This window comes from Pinus tabuliformis, chromosome 8 (assembly GCF_031772625.1).
Source record: "Pinus tabuliformis cultivar Carrire ecotype Pingquan chromosome 8, CPIR1, whole genome shotgun sequence".
Taxonomy (NCBI): Eukaryota; Viridiplantae; Streptophyta; class Pinopsida; order Pinales; family Pinaceae; genus Pinus; species Pinus tabuliformis.
In genome coordinates, this window is record NC_142294.1 from 1,867,640,331 (window position 1) to 1,867,663,398 (window position 23,068).

General features: G+C 32.6%; 2 protein-coding genes across 2 annotated transcripts; both read left to right on the plus strand.

Annotated features, from left to right (window-relative positions):
• The first annotated feature begins 4,266 nt into the window (after positions 1 to 4,266).
• On the plus strand, positions 4,267 to 7,655 carry LOC149243784 (cyclin-B1-1-like). The gene is made up of 7 exons (XM_089371310.1): positions 4,267 to 4,456; positions 4,606 to 4,685; positions 6,613 to 6,729; positions 6,823 to 6,912; positions 7,027 to 7,173; positions 7,388 to 7,447; positions 7,542 to 7,655. Exons 1-7 carry the CDS (start codon positions 4,267 to 4,269, stop codon positions 7,653 to 7,655), a joined length of 798 nt encoding a protein of 265 aa, XP_089227436.1.
• A 1,126-nt stretch (positions 7,656 to 8,781) lies between these two features.
• On the plus strand, positions 8,782 to 9,772 carry LOC149243785 (serine carboxypeptidase-like). The gene is made up of 3 exons (XM_089367859.1): positions 8,782 to 9,034; positions 9,199 to 9,332; positions 9,419 to 9,772. The coding sequence occupies exons 1-3, from the start codon at positions 8,830 to 8,832 to the stop codon at positions 9,548 to 9,550; spliced, it is 471 nt and encodes a 156-aa protein (XP_089223985.1). The 5' UTR covers positions 8,782 to 8,829; the 3' UTR covers positions 9,551 to 9,772.
• Positions 9,773 to 23,068: the final 13,296 nt, after the last annotated feature.

Consider the following 23,068-nt stretch of genomic DNA (forward strand, 5'->3'; position numbering starts at 1 on the left):
ATTTCAAGAAGATAATATGGATGTCACATTTCTTGGAATACCTATTAACCATGCACTAAATACTCTTAAAAGATATTTTTGTATACTAAATTATTTTGTAGAAGGTGTTTTACATCTTACTAAATTTTTGAAAGACTCCAAAGATGGTTTCCTTGAAAATGTTGACAAAGAGGGGAATACCCATAGACATGATTTTTTGTATATTTCAATCCATGATGAACAATTGTCACAACCAATGGTAGCTTGCACTGAGGGCTCCCTTCAGAGTTGCATACAACTTACAAGAAATTATGTCCAAGCATTGATTGAGAGTTTCGATTCAAGATTTCCAGATCTTCATCTTTTTAATCCAACAAGTTTGTTTAGTCCTTGTCATTACCCATCAGATATTTATGTCAGAGAAAATAGTGTAAAGCATTGGCTTGAAATACTTTTTTCACATTTGCAACATAAAACATGTAATGAAGGTGAAAATGTACTAATGTTTGATATTACAACTTGTAAAGGAGAATTATATCAATTTATTGACGTGGTTTATTTGAATAGAGAAGGATTCTTAATGGAAGATGCATGGAAAGTATTTTCTCAGACAAAGATTGGCACTTTAGGCATCCAAATGTTATAGATCTAACCCGAGAATATTATAGATCTGATATATTATAGCTTTGACACCAATTGTTGTAGATCTAACCCAAGAATATTATAGATCAGATATGAAAATATAAGACAATGCAAATAAACCCAGAAATAATATGAAATGATTCTTTATTGATCAAAACCCTTGAGGTAGGGCAACACCATACATTCACTCCTTAAGGAAGGAGAACACTCCACAAGCCATATGCTTGTTCATACAATAATCCTTCATTATCTCCCATGTGGAGTCTCTAGCCTCTATATAGGCCTCATACATACAATACCATGGGTCATTACCATGGTTCCCTCATACCATCAACTAATACCATGGGCCCATTACATTATTATTAACTAATTGTGGTCCCTTACATGGCATGGGTTAACCACCTTATTTATTACTATGGCCCATCCCATTATTACATTATTACCTTGGGTACCTCCCTTGGTACCCCATATTATCCCCCCTAGGTATATAACATTCCACCCCCCTAAGCATGTTTCGTCCCCGAAACATGGGAAGAACATAAATAATAAGATCTACTCAAAAGAGTAGTCCACTGGTACCATGCACGTGCATCTAGCCATCCAAGAGAAAGATGAACCCTCGATCTCGCTGGGGCCTCGCTCGCTTGAGATGGAAGTTGACCGTGGCAGCTCTTCTGTGTTGATATGTAGTGGGTGGATCTTCTCTCCTCGCTATCTGTCATGTGACTACTTGGTTTCCATCTTGATGGTTGTCTTGCGGGGTGATGTGGGTGATGGTATGTTGAAGTTTTAACCCACGATGTCTTTTTCTTTAATTCACCCTGTTGTGGTGTCTTCTTTTCCAATTTGACTTCAACCACTGAACCCTCATCAGATGCGTTAGCACCTGTTACCTTTTCAGCTTCAGCCTCTATTTGTGTTTGATTGTCGACCATCAACTGCTCATCATCTGATATTTCAGTCCCTGTAACATCTTCTGCTTCAACCTCCTTGGACTCTACCTGCTTATTAATGGAAATATCCTGTAATGTAATTTTCTTCTTTTTATACCAGAGCTTCAGGAATTTCTTCTGCACATTAATATTTATAGTACCCACTAATTGCATCCAAGGGTATCCCAAAACAACATCCATGTTATCCATATCTGAAGCATAAAAATCACCATGAAATACATACTTATCCATAGAAAGTTTCAAATCCTTATAAATTTGAACAACCTCATCATCAACGTGTGTACTTTGAATTTGTTTCACTGGAACTTGCAATTTTTTTGCCAAATTAACATTGATGAAATTATGCTTGCAACTAAGATTTATAGAAACAATGATCTTTTCTTTCTGAATCAATCCATGAACCTGAAATAAGGATATACCAGTAGGAAATAACCCCACATGTTTCCCCTTATCTTGTTTTCTAGTCTGAGACCATTTGTCCATAAGGAGTTTTTCCATTTCTTCACTAGAGAATTTGGACAAGGCTATAATGCCCAGTGAGTTCCACCATATGGTGGCCTCTTCTTTCAAAAAAAGTGGTACCATAAACTTCCATCTCCCCTCAGCTATTTTCTTTATGTTTTGTATGAATTCTTCAATAGTAGGGCTATCATCGTTTCCAGTAAAATATTCCATGAAGAGGGTTTGAAAAAATTTCACTTACTTGGCGAAAATTTGAAATTATCACAGTTTCGTCAATATTGCTCAGAATCTCTATTATAACCTATTTTTAGAAATGGAACAATCATTCTGCATCTGCCCTTGTGGTAGAAATCTTGATCCAGGCACTTGAAGTTTCAGATCTGTGCTGCTACTCTCCCGCCGTCACCAAAATTTCTGCAAAAAGAGCTGATTTTAAATCAGCGATATATCCCTCATCCGGACTCTGATTCGACTGTTTTTTTTTTTTTTGAAATTGGGTAATTTTTCTCAAACAATTCAGATCTATAATTAGATTTTGTAGATCTTGCACCAGGACGTCTAGATCTGCGCCGCAAATTCGCTGCCCTGAAAATTGTCTGCAACCCCACTGATTTTTAAATCAGTGATATCTCCTTCATCCAGACTCCGATTCAACCGATTTTTTTTTTGAAATCGGCTATTTTTTCGCAAAGAATGTATATCTACAATTAGATTTTGCATATATTACACCAAAACGTACAGATCGGATTTCAAAATTCGCCACCCAAAATCCCTGCAAAAAGTATAAAAAAAATTCTCCACTTTGGTGCCCAAGAAAGTGCTCTGATACCAATTGTTGTAGCTCTGATACCAATTGTTGCAACTCTGATACCAATTGTTGTAGCTCTGATACCAATTGTTATAGATCTAGCACAAGAATATTATAGATCTGATATATTATAGCTCTAATACCAATTGTTGTAGCTCTGATACCAATTGTTGTAGATCTAACCCAAGAATATTATAGATCAGATATGAAAATATAAGACAATGCAAATAAACCCAGAAATAATATGAAATGATTATTTATTGATCAAAACCCTTAAGGTAGGGCAACACCATACATTCACTCCTTAAGGAAGGAGAACACTCCACAAGCCATATGCCTGTTCATACAATAATCCTTCACTATCTCCCATGTGGAGTCTCTAGCCTCTATATAGGCCTCATACATACAATACCATGGGTCATTACCATGGTTCCCTCATACCATCAACTAATACCATGGGCCCATTACATTATTATTAACTACTTGTGGTCCCTTACATGACATGGGTTAACCACCTTATTTATTACTATGGCCCATCCCATTATTACATTATTACCTTGGGTACCTCCCTTGGTACCCCATATTATCCCCCCTAGGTATATAACAATGTCCTTCCTTTTTATTGCCAAGAATTTCTATATCAAAAAAATACTCTTCATTCATATCTTCATTAGCATCATCATTCATTATAAATCTTTGATGTTTTAAAATATACATAAAAAAAAATTAGTTGATTGACCCTTCCTTTTTGGAGGCATTTCTATTTAAATAATTTACCTACATGAAAAACAATTACAATAAATCACAAGAATCAAATAAAGAGTGAAGGATTGATAGTCATTACATAAGCAAAGATGTCAAGATAATAAGGTGTAATTACTAAAGAATAGCACATTCCACCTTGAAGTGTATATGAATGTGGAATGAAATTTTTTATCTATTTGTAATAGTAGAATTTTATTAGTCACTCAAATTACATTTTGGTAATTTATGATGATAAAATCCCTTCAATAAATATGATATTTATTATGGTTCATTAGATTTCTTTGTTTTGATGAATGCTCCTTAAAAAATTACTAGACACTACCTGTAGTTGTCACATACCCCGGGATGAAATTTTTTTTTATATTTATATCGCTATAAAGCAGGCGTTAATTTACTGTAAAAAGAATGGTTTAGATTTAATTTTTCCGAACTTATGGTCCAACGGGAAAAAGTTTTGGTTAACATCCTTCCGATGCCAGAATCAATTTTCTGCCGTATGCACTGTACAGAGGGTTCACTGCTGGCAGTGCCAACACTTAACACCTGGGTATGGCATTTAATTTTGCCGGCTCAACCACGTGAAGGGATGAGGTCCGGGGTTTTCTGGAGTTCGCGCCCTCGTTTAGCACCACCTTGCTCAACGGTTGAGATGGATTGATGGTCATCCAAGGGCTGTGCTGCCCCGGATGTTCCACCACAGGTTTATCCGATGACACAAGGCTCAGACCGGCTTCCCAAGGTTTCCGCAAAGGCTCTGGCGAGCCAACTCCAACCCGTTTCGACTCTATACTGCCGCAGGATCGTCCTGGGTTTTTCAATTCGTTGAGAAACCATTCGGAGGCATCACGTACATAGTCTAGATGTTTTTTTTTCCTAGTAAGTTTACATTATGTGGTCTTAGTGTGTTTGAATTCATCACTCTCGGCTCCTGTAATTTTTTTTGAGTTTTGGGTTTTTTACTAATTTATGTTATGTTTGTTTCGATTTCATGGCAAGGTGTTGTCCAGCCTTCCGAGCCTGCTCCTGGAAAAAGGACATCTCCTTCCAGCATTTTGACTCTACCGACTTCCCTACAGGTATGCTCTTTCCAATCACTCCATGAACAGTTGCTGGTGTTGATGGTTTCATGTAATGTCTGGTAACAGAGGGGGTTTCTCTCCCTCGTACCTCTTGACACAGCCCACGGCCCACAGCCTTACCTCTTTTCCACTGCTGGTCGTAGATAGCAGCAAGATGTCACACCAGACTTGTCCTGCGCCTCTCTGGTTACTAGGATTTTGGTTCCAGGTGGAGCCAAACTAACCCAAGATTCGGGGTTTAGCAGTGTTAACCTGTGTGGACATGCTCTCGTCTTTTCAGAATTGTTTGTAATTTCACTGTATTATTCCAGAATATGAATGGGTAAAGCTTTGGTGTATATCACTCATCGAATTGTAATGTTTAAACACCATTTTATACTTACTCCTTTTATTAATCACAATATTCGTAGCCCTCGGGGCTTTTCTAAGTATTATACCAAAGTATTGTTTATATTCCTCTCCATGGGATGCTAAAAGTGATGGTTGTGTTTACTAGTAATTATAGCCCCAAGCTACGGGGATTGTTTACGGCTTTCTACAGATTTCATGCAGTTTCTGGTCATTCTTTAATTTAGTTTTTTTTTTGCATGGTCTCTTCTATTGACCTATGGCTGTGGATAATCGATTGACAACCCTCCTTACTGTTTCGGTAAAGAAAATTGCCTGGAGAACTTGCATGACTCTGTTGTCGGCATTTCCAGACTTGTATATGAATATACATATATTTGCGGCTTTTAGTCCCGTTCAAAACTGGCTATCAGTAATTGGTTTTACATTCAAATTAATTCTCTTTCAAATCTAATACCTCTGCCAGGAGTATTTGAGTTACTGCTCTGTCACAGTTATGTAAATAATTTGGTTCCAAGGCTTGCGGGTTGGCTAGAAGATATTAATTCATTTCTGTCATTCGTTTATATGCTTAATTATCTGCTTCCGTCATTCATTTATATGCTTACTTTCTGCTTCTGTTATAGTTTCATTAAAAGTTAGTTTTTGAACAATGGGGAGTTATCAGGGCTCGATGTGTTTACTTCCGTTTAAATACAGTTCCAATTTATCTACCCTTTGATATTTTTCTATAGCCATCCTGTTTCTTATCTCACCTTAATCGTAACCTAGGCTTAACAACATCCCCAGGATTAAATATTGAGTTTGCATACTATGTTTTAATCCAGTTATTATTACCTCCCGCTGTATGATAAATTCTTCTTTTCTTTTAGTTCCGGGAAGGGTTTCTCCTAGGGGTAAAATACCCATTGTGCAGGTCTATACATAACCCTTAATAATTTCCGGTTTCATAGTTTTCTCTTGTCCAGTTACAGTGAGCTTGTAACTTTTACAGCTCCGAGCTACTTACTATTCAGAAAAGTCTCTATGATTAGTCCTCGGACCCTAATCTCAGTTTCTGAATTTCCTCACTCAAGGTATTTCTTCCACCGCACAGGATTTTCTGATTTTTGTTTTGCAATTGACTGAGGGGTAAAAGAACACTATTTATATACAGTTATCTGCTAATAACTTAAATAAACCAGACTCCTCACCCAATTCCTATGTAGAAATATATAAAATATTGAACATATTTCCTACCAAGAAACTTAGAAGATAATATAACAGATGTCCAAGGGATTTTTTCCTACTTACCTGGTCATTGCCTGGCAGATAAAATTCCTCAGTGGTTCACCTGAAATTCCTGCTACTTCTTTGTTTGACCACCCAACCGTGAGACTCGTCCTTCAAGACCATAGTATCCATGTCCACTCCAAATTACTAGCAAGTTTTATAACCTTAAGATAGCTTTGTCTTTAGTCATGTTGTAAGTTGGATGAAAATGATTAGTTGTCTTGATAGCCTCAAGTTAGTGTTGTGTTTATTTATGATGTAAGTCAGCTGAAAATGATTAATAATCTTGATGAATGTATTTCAGGATGCATTCAGGGATTCCCATCAAGTGCTTCCTAGCATTGATGATGGAAACATTGAAAACCAATTGGGAGTTGTTGAATACGTTGAAGATATATACAAATTCTACAGGACAATTGAGGTATGTTTCTCTGTCAATGATTGTAGTTTCTTGTTAGGGTGAAGGTAAAGTTTTATTTTCCTTAACTAAAATTTGACATTCATGTATGCCCAGGACGTGAGTTGCGTACCTCCAGATTATATGAGAAACCAGGTTAAAATCAACTCAAAGATGAGGGCAGTCGTGATTGATTGGTTGGTGGAGGTACAACTTTGTTCCTATGCTAGTTCCAACTTCCATTTGCTGTCAAACTTAGATCTAAAAGAGATTTATATGGTCTATCTCTTAGGACTGACATCAAAATCTTAAAATTTTCAGGTGCATCTGGAATTGGAATTAATGCCAGAGACATTGTATCTCACTGTGAACATCATTGATAGATACCTTTCTATTCAGAGTATTGAAAGGAAGAATTTGCCATTACTTGCTATCGTTGCAATGTTTATAGCTAGCAAATATGAAGAAGTCTGTCCTCCACATGTAGGATGACTTGCTGACATCTGTAAGAAAGGATGTGTATATATCTAATTAAAAGAACACTTTGTTGGCTATATAAAAGTACAGACACTAGCAATATCTACTCCTACAGAAGATTACGCTTTATGTTGGAATCAACACAAAAATTATATTATAATAGGTAACACAATATTGATAAGAGCTAGTTTATACTTGACTACAGGTCAATGACTTCATCCGCATCTTCCGAAATGAATGGACGTCAGAGCAGATAGTGGCCATGGTAATTAGCTCTAACTGATAATTCTTTGTCATTGATTGCAACATATTCTCCAAACATTCAGATTGACTTATCAATTGATAATAACTCTTCGCAGGAGTCTACGATATTAAAGCAACTGAACTTCAAGCTTACAGTTCCCACTCGGCCATATGTATCCCTCCTTAGGTTTCTAAAGGCAGCTAATTCCAACAAAGTGGTAAAGTTTTGAATGACACCACTTTTTATATTGTTGAAAGCAGCCTGTGTGGCATTGATCAAATCTACTTTTGAAAATGCCTCATAAAATCTAGCATTCATGTCTTAAATTACTTTTCTTTATTGTATTCCTAATAATACCCTGTTGTACTGACATGTCGTACTATCTATTATTCAGATGGAAAATCTAGCATTCTTCTTGGTTGAACTGTGTTTGCTTCAGTACATAATGAGCAAGTACAATCCATAAAATTTGTGTTAAGGGCTTTGAACACTTATCCGCTATGGAAGGCTTGTTTGTTGATGTGGTTTTTGAAATATTCAATGTATTTTTTAAGTTGTTTGTGCAAGCGTTTTCCATAACAGTAGTGAAGGCTTATCTGGATCTCAAAATATTGTGCATAGGTGATGCTTTTCCCTCCTCTAGTTAGTTCATTCTTGTTTATTGTGTGTTTTTACAAACATTTTGCAGTATGGTCCACTTTTTATCATTTTTGATAATATATCTCATGTATTTGATACTTGTAGGCCTTTAATCCGTAAAAAAAAAACCCAAAAATCTCAGAAATAGACACCTATAAATATAAACTAGTCATCAAATTTCAAGGAATATATTTTCATGGGGCTGAAATCCTATTAAAATTTGGAACTAAATGCATATTTTCATATTTATGAGATGTATACTTTGTTTACTAAACTAGATTTGTATGTGTTCATATTGAAATCTTGTTACTATGTTTTAAATTGCGAGAAGCTTGATGGCTAAATGTTGTTTGCTTTATGATCCTTAGTTACCATTTGTGAAGTGTTTTAAGTAACTGGTTACGGCTGATCTTATGTTGGATCCTTTATCAAAGGTTCTTAATGTAGGTTCTGATTATAGCCGGTGTGATAACTTGCCAGGTACCAAAGGGACTATCACATGCTTTGCATCATACTTGGTGTGCACCTCAATTTTCAATTCCATTATGGCATTAGCTGGGAATATCAATGTAAGACTTAAATTCTAAATACTGGGCAACCAGACATTATGTTTATTTTATTAGCATTTTGTATCTTAAAATGTAGTTTTTCATCGTTGTTTTATATATCTTACGATATTAGTTTTCATTATTTTGTTTTATATGTTGCAGTACTATGATGTTTGGAAGGAGTGCAATGGTGGTCTGTGCTATGATTTTTCAAATATGGAGAATTACTTAAACCAGGGTTTCGTTAGGGATGCCCTGGGGGTTGGCAGCCGAAAATTTGTCTCCTGTAGCCCCTTGGTTTATGAACCTATGCTTACTGACTGGATGCAGAATATGGGAGTTGGCATTCCAACACTCTTGGAGGATGGTGTTAAGTTACTAGTTTATGCAGGAGAATATGATCTCATTTGCAATTGGTTAGGTAATGATGATGTATACATATAACATATTGTTTTTGTTTTGGACAATGACTTTATGATTTAGGTGTTAAGTCTGTTATTAACTTATTTGCAGTTGTGTTTTCCAGGCTTGTCAGTCTAATCTTCAAAATTGAAAAGTTAATTGTTCAAATTATGTGTCTTTTAGGCAATTCAAGATGGGTGAATTCCATGGATTGGTCTGGAAGTGAGAATTTCAAGAAGGCACCTACAAAATCCTTCCTTGTAGATGATAAGGAAGCAGGTTTAATAACCAGTTATGGACCACTCAGTTTTCTCAAGGTAAAAGGCACTCGATGATCATCTTTGATTTCATTGTACAAGTAGATAATTTCTTCCTTACGAAATCTTCTATTTTGCTGCACCAGGTTCATGATGCAGGTCATATGGTCCGAATGGATCAGCCAAAAGCAGCCTTGGAGATGTTAAAACGTTGGACACAAGGAAGTATTACTGACAAAAATTCTCAAATTTTAAAGACAGTGACGGAGATGCCATAGAAGAATTTCGAGAGTTAGTTATCTGCTTAACTAGGAGAATTTCTCTCTTCACCTAGATTAATGTAAATATTTCTAGATTTGCAGTAGTGTGCATCCCCAAAGATGTGTATCTTCTGATTTGGCAAAATAATTGTGCATTGGGACCATCAGTCTTGCTAACTTGTGTCAAATCTTTTTATGGCCACTTTTTAACTGTATAGAAATAGTGCTTCTTATTGCTTACCAAGCCTTGTGGAATTATGATTATACATGGTGTTAAAGTTATGTTATGGAACATGAATAGTATGTCCTGTGTTCTTATTCCAACATGTTTTGATGTCCTAATGGATGAAAGAAATTGTAAATTGGATGAAAGAAATTGTAAATTCAACAAAAATATTTGGTTGAGAGAGTCTCAGGGAATTCAAAGCATGATGGTCTTAGCCTACATTCAATTTTATTGACAATGACATGAAAACATTTATGTTGTTTGCAATCATACAACGGATGCCAGTATTTTCTACTTATATTTGAATTGGAAGCTATGTGGTTTGACTATGTTTCACTTCTCGTTCGTTCTATTATTTTATTGTTGAATATGCATATTTCCTCTTTTTTCCTCTTATCCCTTTATAACCCTCTTGGACATTAAGTGCTTGGCATGGAAAGATATGTCCATAAAGCGCATGGACTATCTATGGTCCATCAATGCTTGCTACTGTTGTTGTCTACACTACTCGATGCACTTTGAGGAAGGATCCATGTTGGAACAAAACACCTATCCTTCATACAGGCTACTCTGAAGCAGACCTAAAGTAAGCCTTTAAATTTTTAAGGCATCATGCTTTTAGTGATTTTACCCTTCTAAAGAAATCCTATTCCTGGACATTTTAGATTTCTTCATCAATTACAGGCAGACATTGTTGATCAGCTACGACCAGAACATTGTGTCTTTATCAACTATATGTTGGAACTCAGCTACTAACACCCTATCTGAATTGAATCTTTATCTAATACTAACGCGCATACTAAGCGTCTAGAGGCGTACGCACATTTTGTTAACTCTGTATTGTGTGGAAGATTCCTGCTTATTATCTTACGAATCTGTTCCAGGTGAGAATGATATGGGCTAGCAGACATTCAAAATGATTTAATTTATTTTTTTTAAATAATTTTTTATATTGTCTCTAGAGAGACAATAGTTTGAATTATGGACATTTGTTTTTTTAAATAACTTTATATATTGTCCCTAGAGAGACAATAGTTTGAATTATGGACATTTATTTTTTTAAAATAATTTTTTTATATTCTCTCTAGAGAGACGATAGTTTGAATCATGGATATTTATTTTTATTAAATAATTTTTTATAATCTCTCTAGAGAGACAATAGTTTGAATTATGGACATTTATTTTTTTTTAAATAATTTTTTATATTGTCTCTAGAGAGACAATAGTTTGAATTATGGAATTGTCTCTAAAAAGACAAAAATGTAATTGTCTCTAAAGAGACACAAATTAAATTGTCTCTAGAGAGACAAATCAAATTGTCTTTATAGAGACAATAATAATATGTGTTCTATATTGTCTTTATAGAGACAAATTTTTGAGACATTATATTTTGAGACACCTGCTTAGAGACAATATTTATGACAATATTTGAGTTTCTTTTTGTCTTAAGTTAAGACAATTGACTCAAATATTGTCTTAAAACCCCCTACATGTAGTAGTGTGGGTTACTTCTGAAATGACTTGCAATCTTTTACGTTTTCCATCTATGTCATAAGCCTGTAGCTTTTCGCATTGTTTATTGCTATTGAAACACATATACCCATTTGGCATCTCGCGAACGTTTCCTTGTTAATATTAATTTTACAATGAGTAACCATGAGTTATTCCTTAATGGTTTATGGTGTATTATCCAATATATGTTTGTCTTCTATAACATAATACACAAATGAATTTGACATTAATCCTATATGGTTTCACACATATTGCCTCACTCTCTATTAAACGAGAAATAAATTTAACACTTTAATAGTGTATGTTTGTTTAATTACTGTATAAGGTTATTCTTCATATTCTACTATAATTACTTGCTATATCTTTCACGCATTAACATCATATACTATCTATTGTTTTATCTAAGTAATTGGTAATTTCTATTCTCTTTCTTAATGCACTTTCAAAGAATTTCTTCATTTAATCATTATGTACATAGGTAATTCTTCTAGCGTCATTTCGTAATGAGAATTCCTATTTTGTCATTTAAATCAATGGAACTTTCTATGATACTTATCTATTCAAAAATAGCAACCTGTAATATCCAATCCTTTCTGGAAAGTCTCTCCTCGTAGCCATGAGTTATGTCCAGAACCTCCCCTGAGCACTTTCTTTGGTTCATAGTTAAATACTTCCAGTTATAGTCAAGTACCTCGGGCCTTTGACTCCTGGCCCACCTTAATTCTTGTACTTTTTTTTTACTATTCTTGAGAATTCTCCCACTGGATTATTTCACCTATCTCTAGGATATCTCCTGGATCCTTTCCCCCCCATCTAAATATCCCTTCGGGGCAGATGGTAATTGTTTTCTGTAACCGTTTCTTTTAATTAATGTAAATAATTTCTATTTTTGTTAAAGTATCTGGACTCTTAATTAAAAATAATTTAGGTGACCAAATATATGTTTCTTGGGCTTCCAGCCTAAGTCACTTATTATTTAACATCATAATGTAATAAGACTAAAGTAATAAATAGTAAACATCAACTTAGTAACCATAGTGATTTTTATGCATTTTGGGGTGTTACAAATTCATTAATATTTCTATTTATTTTATTGATGATGATGATGATGATGATGGTTAACGTCCGTTGAGACCAAATAATGGTCTATCGGACCTAAAGAAACAAATTATCTATTTTGATTTAAGATTTTATTCCTATGCTCAAAAAGCTTGGAGAGAAGCCTCCCGAGCTCACTATAATTTTGACATTGTAAAAGGCTAGGAAGGTCAGTATTGTAACAAAGATTGTGAAACTGAGATCTAATGTGGTTATACGCGAGGCACTCTAAGAGGAAGTGGTTTTCATCCTCGATGTTCCTATTCTTACATATATGGCAGATCCTTTCCGTCCATGGCGTTTTAGGAACTGCCCAATGACCTGTTTCACTATGGAGCTCATGAGAATTCATTCTAATCTTTGCTATATTAATTTTCTTCTTTGAGCTAGTTAAAATAGAGAGATACTTTTGATCTTCTAGGGTGGGGTTGATGACCTTCTTATAATAACTTAATTTTCTTTTAGCCGCTAAGTCTTTCTCACACCACATTTTTTCTTTGAACTTAGAAGTAACAATATCTTTAATGTTATTTATGTTTTGCAATGCATCATTTTCGTTGATCTCCCAATAGTTTAACCAGGCCCTTGTGCCTTTATGCCACCCTCGATAGAGCCTTAGGTGGTTTTGGCTAGAATTTAAAGCTAGCTTAGGAAGTCTATGATCATCTATGTTACTGATTTTGTGCTTGTACAACAGAAACCTAAGCATAGCTAGGCTCTCAATAGGGGAAAGACCTGCTTCTATAAGGAGAATAGGATAGGGTGTATTACTTTTAATTTTCAGGTTATAAGTTATAAAACACTTCTGGATTTGCTCAATCTTTCTCCATGATTCTCTAGAGATGCTGCAACCCCAAACCTCACAGCCATATAAGATAACAGGAGTGACTAAAGTTTCAAAGAGGAACTTCTTTTTATCCCACATTACAAGGTTTGCAATTTTACAATTATTTTCAAGACCATAGTAAGCTTTCCACCCCCCATTAATCCTTTTCTCAATGCTATGGTTCCAGTTGAGCTTGTGATGAATATAAATTCCTAGGTACTTGTAAGAATACACTTCCTCCAAGTTATTATTGTCATACATAAAATTACCGTAAGTGTCCTTCTTGGATTTGATAATCATAACTTTTGTTTTGTCAGTGTTAACAGTCATACCCATGGTAGAGCATAAATCCTTAAAAATTAAAAATTAATATAAAATGTCAAAAAAAAGTAGCAACCTCTTTCCAAATTTTCCTATTCTCATTTTATATTTTGGGTGGAAATTGGATTTTATTTTCTTAAACTCACCATACTCTTTCACGTTTTCGTACATACTTATGGAGGGAATTCCTCATTAAAAAATCTAGCTCTTACTTTATGTTAAGAAAAAATAACTCTATTAGAGGAATAGGAAAACAAGAATACTAAGATTATTAAGGTGGTAGATTAAGTTCAAGCTCTTACTCAAAAAGAAGGCTTCACCAGTCTGAACACACCAATTCCAAGCATAGTAATTTAAACAAGGCCGCATAGCTAGCGTTTTGTGTGGCTTAGTTTAAATAAAATATTTTGATATTATGATGTGTTGAAAGAAATTCCCCCAATAATAATGAAATTGTAAAATAATTTATATGAATATTTGTTTAACCTTTTTTTCTTTATTGATTTTTTTAATGTAATTAAACATTTTATGATAGGTAAGGGTTAATATATATCATTGAATGTAGGTAATTTTTTTATATAAGGTCAAAGTTATTGTCATTGAATTTATGTTGAGCACCATACTTATGAGATATTAACCTAGTAGGCATCTCCATTAACTATGGTTAAGATGCAAAGATTTTGTTTTTATTTGTAAGTTATACCAGCCAATGGTTGCAATGTCAGACTCATTTTTGTCAAGCAATTTACTGATAGTAATTGATCCCACCTAATAAAATCTAATTAAATACACATATGTTCAGAACCTTTGATACGATTTGATTTACCATTTATTATGTTGTTTTGAATAAACAAATGGTATGCTTTAATCTAAATGTGATTTGATTGGATGGTACACTGCAATACTCACTTGAAAGCATTGCAAAATAAGACTTCAACAAATGAAGTTTAAGATAAATAAATAAGTTTTTATTAAAAAATAATAAATTTTGTTTTAAGAAGTAATAAATTTTAATTTACAATTTTTTTTTGTCAAACCCAAATTAATATGGGTTTGACTAAAATATCCAATGCTTTATCTATGTGCTTAGGGCAGGGAAAATAATAGGAAAAATTGAACTTTCCACATGATTGCTTTAACATATTATATTGTGTTCTCATGAAACGAAATCAAACTTATCATATTACGTTTCAATCATGCAAAATTTTTTGTTTACTATCTTGTACATGTGATAGATTTATCATGGTACCCTTGAGGTGTAGACCAATTGATTTGTGTGTTCCCATCAAGTCATAGGTTCAAATATCACGGGTAGTTGAAGGGGTGGAAGCCACGCTTAGGGGCATCTAGGCTTCCCACCATAGCCTAAGGCTAGCCTAGTAAAAAAAAAAAAACCTTTATCATGGTAAAACTGTTAAAAATGTGTATATGGTTCATTTATTTTATAAAAATAAAAAATCTAAAGATTGGAAAATGAATACGTAATATTTTTTTCTTGTATGAAATCTAATTTTGCAATTTTTTATTTGTTATATCTACTTACAATTTTAATATATATAATTCTATAGATGAATTAGGGATAGATTTATATTTTTATATCTGCTTATAGTTTATTTTAGTTAGGCAAAGTAGGCCCAATATATTTTTTTTTAAATATTTATTATTTTAACATAATTTATATATAAAAGTTTATTATAGTTATAAATCAATAATTTTGAATTAAATAGGTATACCAATATTTTCCAATTTATAAACTTCAAAACTTTGGTAATAAAAATGACATCGTTTACTAAAGGTATGGAGGTATGAGTTATTATCTATGCCACAACAGTGGATATACGCATTCAGAAATGCGTTGACATCCAATTAGTTCTAGCACTGACCATAAATTAAACCCATGTTATAATGTTAACATTATAGAAAAAATTAATTTATTTTTTTATTATTTTTGTTTTTTTAATTTTTTATTGGTTAATTGGGTCAAAGCCTTATTATGTAATCATAGTACAGCCACAGATTGGAGTTGACAGACCTACAATTCAATGTGATTTGTCATATCTCCTCACCCTTGCAGATTGGGGTTGAGAGACCTGCAATTCAATGCGATTTGTCACATCTCCTCGCCCTTGCTGTTTGTGCACACAAACCGCAAATCCTTGTTGATTGCAGATTGTGCAAAAAAATAGAAAATCAAAATGTTTTTAAAATATGCTTTAACTTAATTTCTCCTGCATATGATGAATTTAGCAGCTGGACGTTGCCGATTGTTTGCGTGTCTCCATTGGTCTCTTCCCTTCTACACATTCAGAATCATCAACATGTTGACATTTGAAATTTCTACTTTGAACTAAACTGGGGTTGTATATTATTATACTCCCTTTGTACCCTCTGAAACAATGAAATATGTAGTGTATGTATCTTCCAAAGTAACGTATGAATTGAGGGGAATATCAGAGGAAAATTACTCAACCGTGTTTAGTTGATCATCATTTTATATTTAATAAGTTAAAAAAAATAATGATTTGATTATTCTTTTCATTTCTTAATTATGCATTAAATTTATAAAATTCTAAAATTTTAACATTTATTATAAGCTTTTAAATTTTAATACATTTAAATCAACCATTTTGAGTAAATCATGAAATTACGAGAAAGCAAATTTCCACTAAGATTTGTGAAGCTCCAAAGGTATTCTAAATATATTGTGCAAAATATTTGCCATAGGAAAAATGGGTATTTTAAATATTATGTGCAAAGACATACTTAACAAAAATGTCAACAAAATTAAACCCGGATGTTATAATGTATAAGGTCGACTTTGTTCCAGGTCGACTTTGTTCCTCCATTCATATATGCCTTCATTGTATTTTTACTCTAACTAAACTATAATTAAACCAAGCAAGGGTATCTAGAATGCAACCTTTGCTTAAATGTGGCAATTAATTCATACTTTTCAAAATGTAATAATTAAACTAAGTGGCAGAGATAATAATAAATAACTTAATATGTAATATAAACATTATACTTAAAACAATATAATATTAAATATAATCAAAATATTAAAAAATAATTTATATATATCAAATAAACATTTTACATCAAACAATATAAAATAAAAAATAAAATATATTATAATATATATTTTAAAATTTGAAATCATGTTTCATATTTACATTCATCATATTTTATATTGAGTCTCTCATTATCCGGTGTGTATTTATTACAATGCTATCTCTTCATAGTTTTGATTTGATAGATTTTACAAAAAAACATTTATATATTTTCACAAGTTTTCCATATCACATCAAAATGAAAAAAACTCCACTATGTTTAAACCATTTTAATATTTACATTATTTAATATTCAATAATAATATTTAATTTTTTATTATTTAATAATTAAATTACATATTATTTAATAATTATACTACCAATATATATTGATTTCTTATATATATAATATTAGGATTTGATATTTAACCATATTTTATATTTCGTAATATTTTATATTTTAATAATATTTTTATATGAAATTCATTCATATATGTATATTAAATATAATTTTATTTACACAATATTTTATATAAAATAATATAAAATTTATTAAGATAATTATTTCAAACATAAATAATACATTTTATACCTTAAAAATATATATATTCTATACATAAAAATTATGTATATATCTTATATAATAATGTATTTTAATGTATATATTCATACATAAAAACTATATATATTCTATATAATAATGTAATAATAATATTAATATGACGAATTCTTAACTCCCAACTTTAGATATATAAATAATTTTGCATATCTCCTTGTCCCATCAAAATTTCAGACATAAACTCCGCTTGATACATATAGCATGCCATTCCCCTTCTCACGAACGCTTTGAAATGGGTCTTGGTGTTACCCACACTTATATTCACTATAATTTGAGAGTATTCAATTTTGAGAAGGGCCTCGGCTTAGTTTACTGTGTTCACTTTAATTTGAAACTATGGAATTCTGGTGTACTGTGGTGCGGTTTGTTGTTGAGTGCATATATAGTGTTCAACTGAAATCCACGTTTGTCAATTATGTGACTTGAATCTGAATATGCTATCATATTAATGGAGTGTTTCACAACGATTTCTTTGAAAACATTACTAATTTTACAGTGAGGTTTACATGATGAATTTAAGTTCTCGGTACTATTTTTCATTGATACGTAAATCAATGCGACTCGGTAAATTCTTTTAGTTCACAGTGACATTTTTGAAAAGCGTCAAATATTGAGGCGCAGGTCGGACACTGTTTTACAGGTATTGTACACTTTTGTATAGGGTTTTCTCAAATTTGATTCGTTGGAGGGAGGAACTCCGGACTCACTTTAGCAGTGAGTGAGGGACAGCGAAGACATGCACTGCGTCAGTACTTGGTACAAATTTATCTACGATTCCAAATGAATATGGACATGGGAAATCTTGCATTGCATTACATTCATATGCAGTACTCCTTGAGGTCCGTGAGATAAAGTCGAGGGTCACCGCACAGTAGCTCATGTGTGGCCTTTTCCATTTGCATCGGTACATGTGTTGTTTTGTTCTCAGCCGGTTGTTATCGAAATGTTCCATCCCTGCGCTTCAGAAAGAAAGAAGTCTGAAAACATATCTGAATGAACCCTAGAGATGGCTGCCTTTCAATTATGATGTCTATATGGGTTCACAAATCGTAACACCAGTATTGTCATACCAGTAGAAAAAAAATTAATTTATTTTTTTATTATTTTTGTTTTTTTAATTTTTTATTGGTTAATTGGGTCAAAGTCTTATTCTGTAATCATAGTACTGCCCCAGATCGGAGTTGTCAGACCTACAATTCAATGTGATTTGTCACATCTCCTTGTTCTTGCAGATTGGGGTTGACAGACCTGCAATTCAACGTGATTTGTCACATCTCCTCACCCTTCTTGATTGTGCACACAAATCCCAAATCCTTGTTGATTGCAGATTGTGCAAAAAAACAGAAAAGCAAAACGTTTTTAAAATATGCTTCAATATAATTTCTCCTGCATATGATGACTTTAGAGGTTGGATGCTCCAGATTGTTTGCGTGTCTCCATTGGTCTCTTCCCTTTTACACATTCAAAATCATCAACATGTTGACATTTGAAATTTCTACTTTAAAATAAAGGGGGGTTGTATATTATTATACTCCTTTTGTACCCTCTTCAAAACAATGAAATATGTAGATGAATTGAGAGGAATATCAAAGGAAAATTCCTTGTGTTTAGTTGATCATCATTTTATATTTAATAAGTTAAAAAAAATAATGATTTGATTATTTTTTTCATTTCTTAATTATGCATTAAATTTATAAAATTCTAAAATTTTAACATTTACTATAAGTTTTTAAATTTTAATACATTTACATCAACCATTTTAAATAAATAATGAAATTAGGAGAAAGCAAATTTCCACTAAGATTTGTGAAGCTCCAAAGGTATTCTAAATATATTGTGCAAAATATTTGCCACAAGGAAAAGGGGTATTTTAAATATTATGTGCAAAGACATACTTAACAAAAATGTCAATAAAATTAAACCCTCATGTTATAATGTATAAGGTTGACTTTGTTCCTCCATTCATATATGTCTTCATTGTATTTTTACTCTAACTAAATTATAATTAAACCAAGCAAGGGTATCTAGAACGCAACCTTTGCTTAAATGTGGCAATTAGTTCATACTTTTCAAAATACAATAATTAAACTAAGTGGCAGAGATAATAATAAATAACTTAATATATAATATAAACATTATACTTAAAACAATAATATAGTATTAAATATAATCAAAATATTAAAAAATAATTTTAATATATGATATAAACATTTTACATCAAACAATATAAAATAAAAAACAAAATATATTATAATATATATATTTTAAAATTTGAAATCAAGTTTTATATTTACATTCATCATATTTTATATTGAGTGTTTTATTATCCCGTGTGTATTGATTACAATGCTATCTCTTCATAGTTTTGATTTGATAGATTTTACACAAAAACATTTTATATATTTTCACATGTTTTCCATTAAACCATTTGAATATTTACGTTATTTAATATTCAATAATAATATTTACATTTTTTATTATTTAATAATTAAATTACATATTATTTAATAATTATACTACCAATATATATTGATTTGATATATATATGATTTGATATTTTAACAATATTTTATATTTAATTATATATATATATATATATATATATATATATATATATATTTATTTACACAATATTTTATATAAAATAATATAAAATTTATTAAAATAATTATTTTAAACATAAATAATACATTTGGTACATTACAAAATGCATATATTCTATATATAAAAATTATGTATATGTCTTATCTAATAATGTATTTTAATGTATATATTCCATAAATAGAAATTATATATGTATTTTATATAATAACTAATAATAATATTAATATGACAAATTCTTAACTCCCAACTTTAGATATATAAATAATTTTGCATATCTCCTTGTCCCATCAAAATTTCAGACATAAACTCCGCTTGATACATATAGCGTGCCATTCACCTTCTCACGAACCCTTTCAAATGGGTCTCGGTGTTACCCACATTTATATTCACTCTAATTTGAGAGTATTCACTTTTGAGAAGGGCCTCGGCTTAGTTTACTGTGTTCACTTTAATTTGAAACTATGGAATTCTGGTGTACTGTGATGCGGTTTGTTGTTGAGTGCATATATAATGTTCAACTGAAAGCCACGTTTGTCATTTATGTGACTTGAATGTGAATATGCTATCATATTAATGGAGTGTTTCACAACGATTTCTTTGAAAACATTAATAATTTTAGAGTGAGGTTTACATGATGAATTTAAGTTCTCGGTACTATTTTTCATTTCTTTGAAAACATTAATAATTTTAGAGTGAGGTTTACATGATGAATTTAAGTTCTCGGTACTATTTTTCATTGATACGTAAATCAATGCGACTCGGTAAATTATTTTAGCTCACTGTGACATTTTTAAAAAGCGTCAAATGTTGAGGCGGAGGATTGTACACTTAAGGTAGGGTTTTCTCAAATTTGGTTCGTTGGAGGGAGGAACTCCGGACTCACTCTAGAAGTGAGTGAGGGACAGCGAAGACATGCACAGCGTCAGTGCTTGGTACAAATTTATCTACGATTCCAAATGAATATGGACATGGGAAATCTTGCATTGCATTAAATTCATATGCAGTACTCCTTGAGGTCCGTGAGATAAAGTCGAGGGTCGTTTGCCCATAAGATCTGTCACCATTTTTGGAGCAATGATTTGATGGTTGGTTGTACAAAAGCAAGATTATATTGTCTAATTCACTATGAAACAAATAATTTCACTTTGAATTATTGGATTATGATTTGATAGTTGGTTATACTAAAGCAAGGTTATATTGTCTTTGTTGTCCTAGAAAAAACAGTTTGACTTGAATTATTGGTGGGTAGATTAAAAATTAAAAACAGTTTGACCTTGAATTATTGGTGGGTAGATTAAAAATTAAAATGCATTTTATAAAATTTGGTTCGTTGAAGGAGGAACTCCGGACTCACTTTAGCAGTGAGTGAGGGATATCGAAGACATGGGCTATTCCTATTTCAGAGACTATAGAATAGTTAATGCGGCTTGACATGCAGGCATTTTAACTTTCGCCTTCCCTTTCGAGGCTGCTATCTTGATGGGCGTGCTTTCACTCAAAGGGCGAAAGTTAAATGCCTGCATGTCAGGCCGCATTAACTATTCTATAGTCTCTGAAATAGGAATTGGAATTGGTACAAATTTATGGTGTAGTCTTTAGTGCGACTTTTTGGAGGCTTTTCCGGTGGGTTTTTCCGGTCAAATTTCTCTAAATTCCGGCAGCAATTTATTGAAATCCCAAGTTTGATAGGTAATTTCTGCACAATCAAAGCGTCCTAGGGGTTTTTCAGGGTGCTGAATCCAAATATGCAGTTAAAAAACCATTTTAATTAATACAAATCAAGATTTAACCTCAATTTTTTCCGTCGGATTCCGTCACGGGAATCTTCAAAAAATCGCACTAAAAACAACTCCCAAATTTATCTACGATTCCAAATGAATATGAACATGGAAAATCTCGCATTGCATTACATTCATATGCAGTACTCCTTGAGGTAGGTGAGATAAAGTCGAGCATCACCGTACACTATCTCTTTTCCATTTGCATCCGTGCATGTGTTGTTTTGTTCTCAACCAGTTTTTCTCGAAATGTTCCCTCCCTGCGCTTCAGAAAGAAAGAAGTCTGAAAACATATCTGAATGAACCACAGTGATGGCTGCCTTTCAATTATGATGTCTATATGGGGTCACAAATGGTAACACTAGTATTGTCATACCGGTGCTGTGAAATTATTGCAAAATAAGAGTCTAATTAATAAATGACTAAAAAAAACTCAAAAAAATATTTCAAAAATAAAAAAATTATTTATATAAAATTAACCTTTAAACAAAAATTTGTAATTTTTCTCAAATAATTATAAATAATTAAATACTCAAATCAAAGCCTAGTTAACTTTGTTTATATCTTTCCTATTAGTAAAACATTTTTAAATCTATAATCGCAAATAAATTTTATCATTACGATAATGATTTCTTCAAGACACATGAGTTCGTGTCACAATCCATACCATATTTTAAATGCAATTAAAATTTAGAGCATGGATTGTGGACTAATAAAAAAGTTGTCTATATGGTCGTTTGCCCATACTATCTGCCACCCTTTCCGGAGTAAATAAATTATGTGGATTATGATTTGATGGCTAGTTGTACTAAAGCAAGATTATATTTTCTGGTTCGTCATGAAACAAATAGTTTCACCTTGAATTATTGGATTATGATTTGATGGTTGGTTGTACTAAAGCAAGATTATATTGTCTCTGCTGTCCACAAAGAACACATTTTCACCTTGAATTATTGGTGGGTAGACTAAAAATTAAAATGCATTTTATAAAATTTACATTATAAAAAAATATTTATTATTATTATTATGATTATTATTTTTTGGTTGAAATCGTTGAAGTCTTATTTTGTAATCATGATATTCAAGTACGCCTAAAAGTATAGGAGTAGTTTAACAAGGCGAATGAATTGCCCGATTTCCGTCAATGCCCAGAAAAATGTCTGGCTCCGACCACCAGCAATTCCGCCCTCAACCACCTTTCGCAAGCTCCGCCGCCCTCCGCCACCGTTCCAACCACCACCGTAGAACATTAAATCGTTGACAAAATTCTGAGCTCGGGTATGGCAATTATGAGCGCCGACATTTCAATTCGAATTTGCCCCAAACCAATTCCCATTTCGCTCATTCCAATTCGAATTTTCCCCGTGGGCTCTGCAGCTCCCCTAACCAATTTGACTCACCAGCGCACCAACTCACTCTGAGGGAAAACTCTACCCCGAGCTCTGCAGCTCACCACCCAGGCGATAGACAAGCAGCAAACCAAGGCGGACATCACTAGGCGA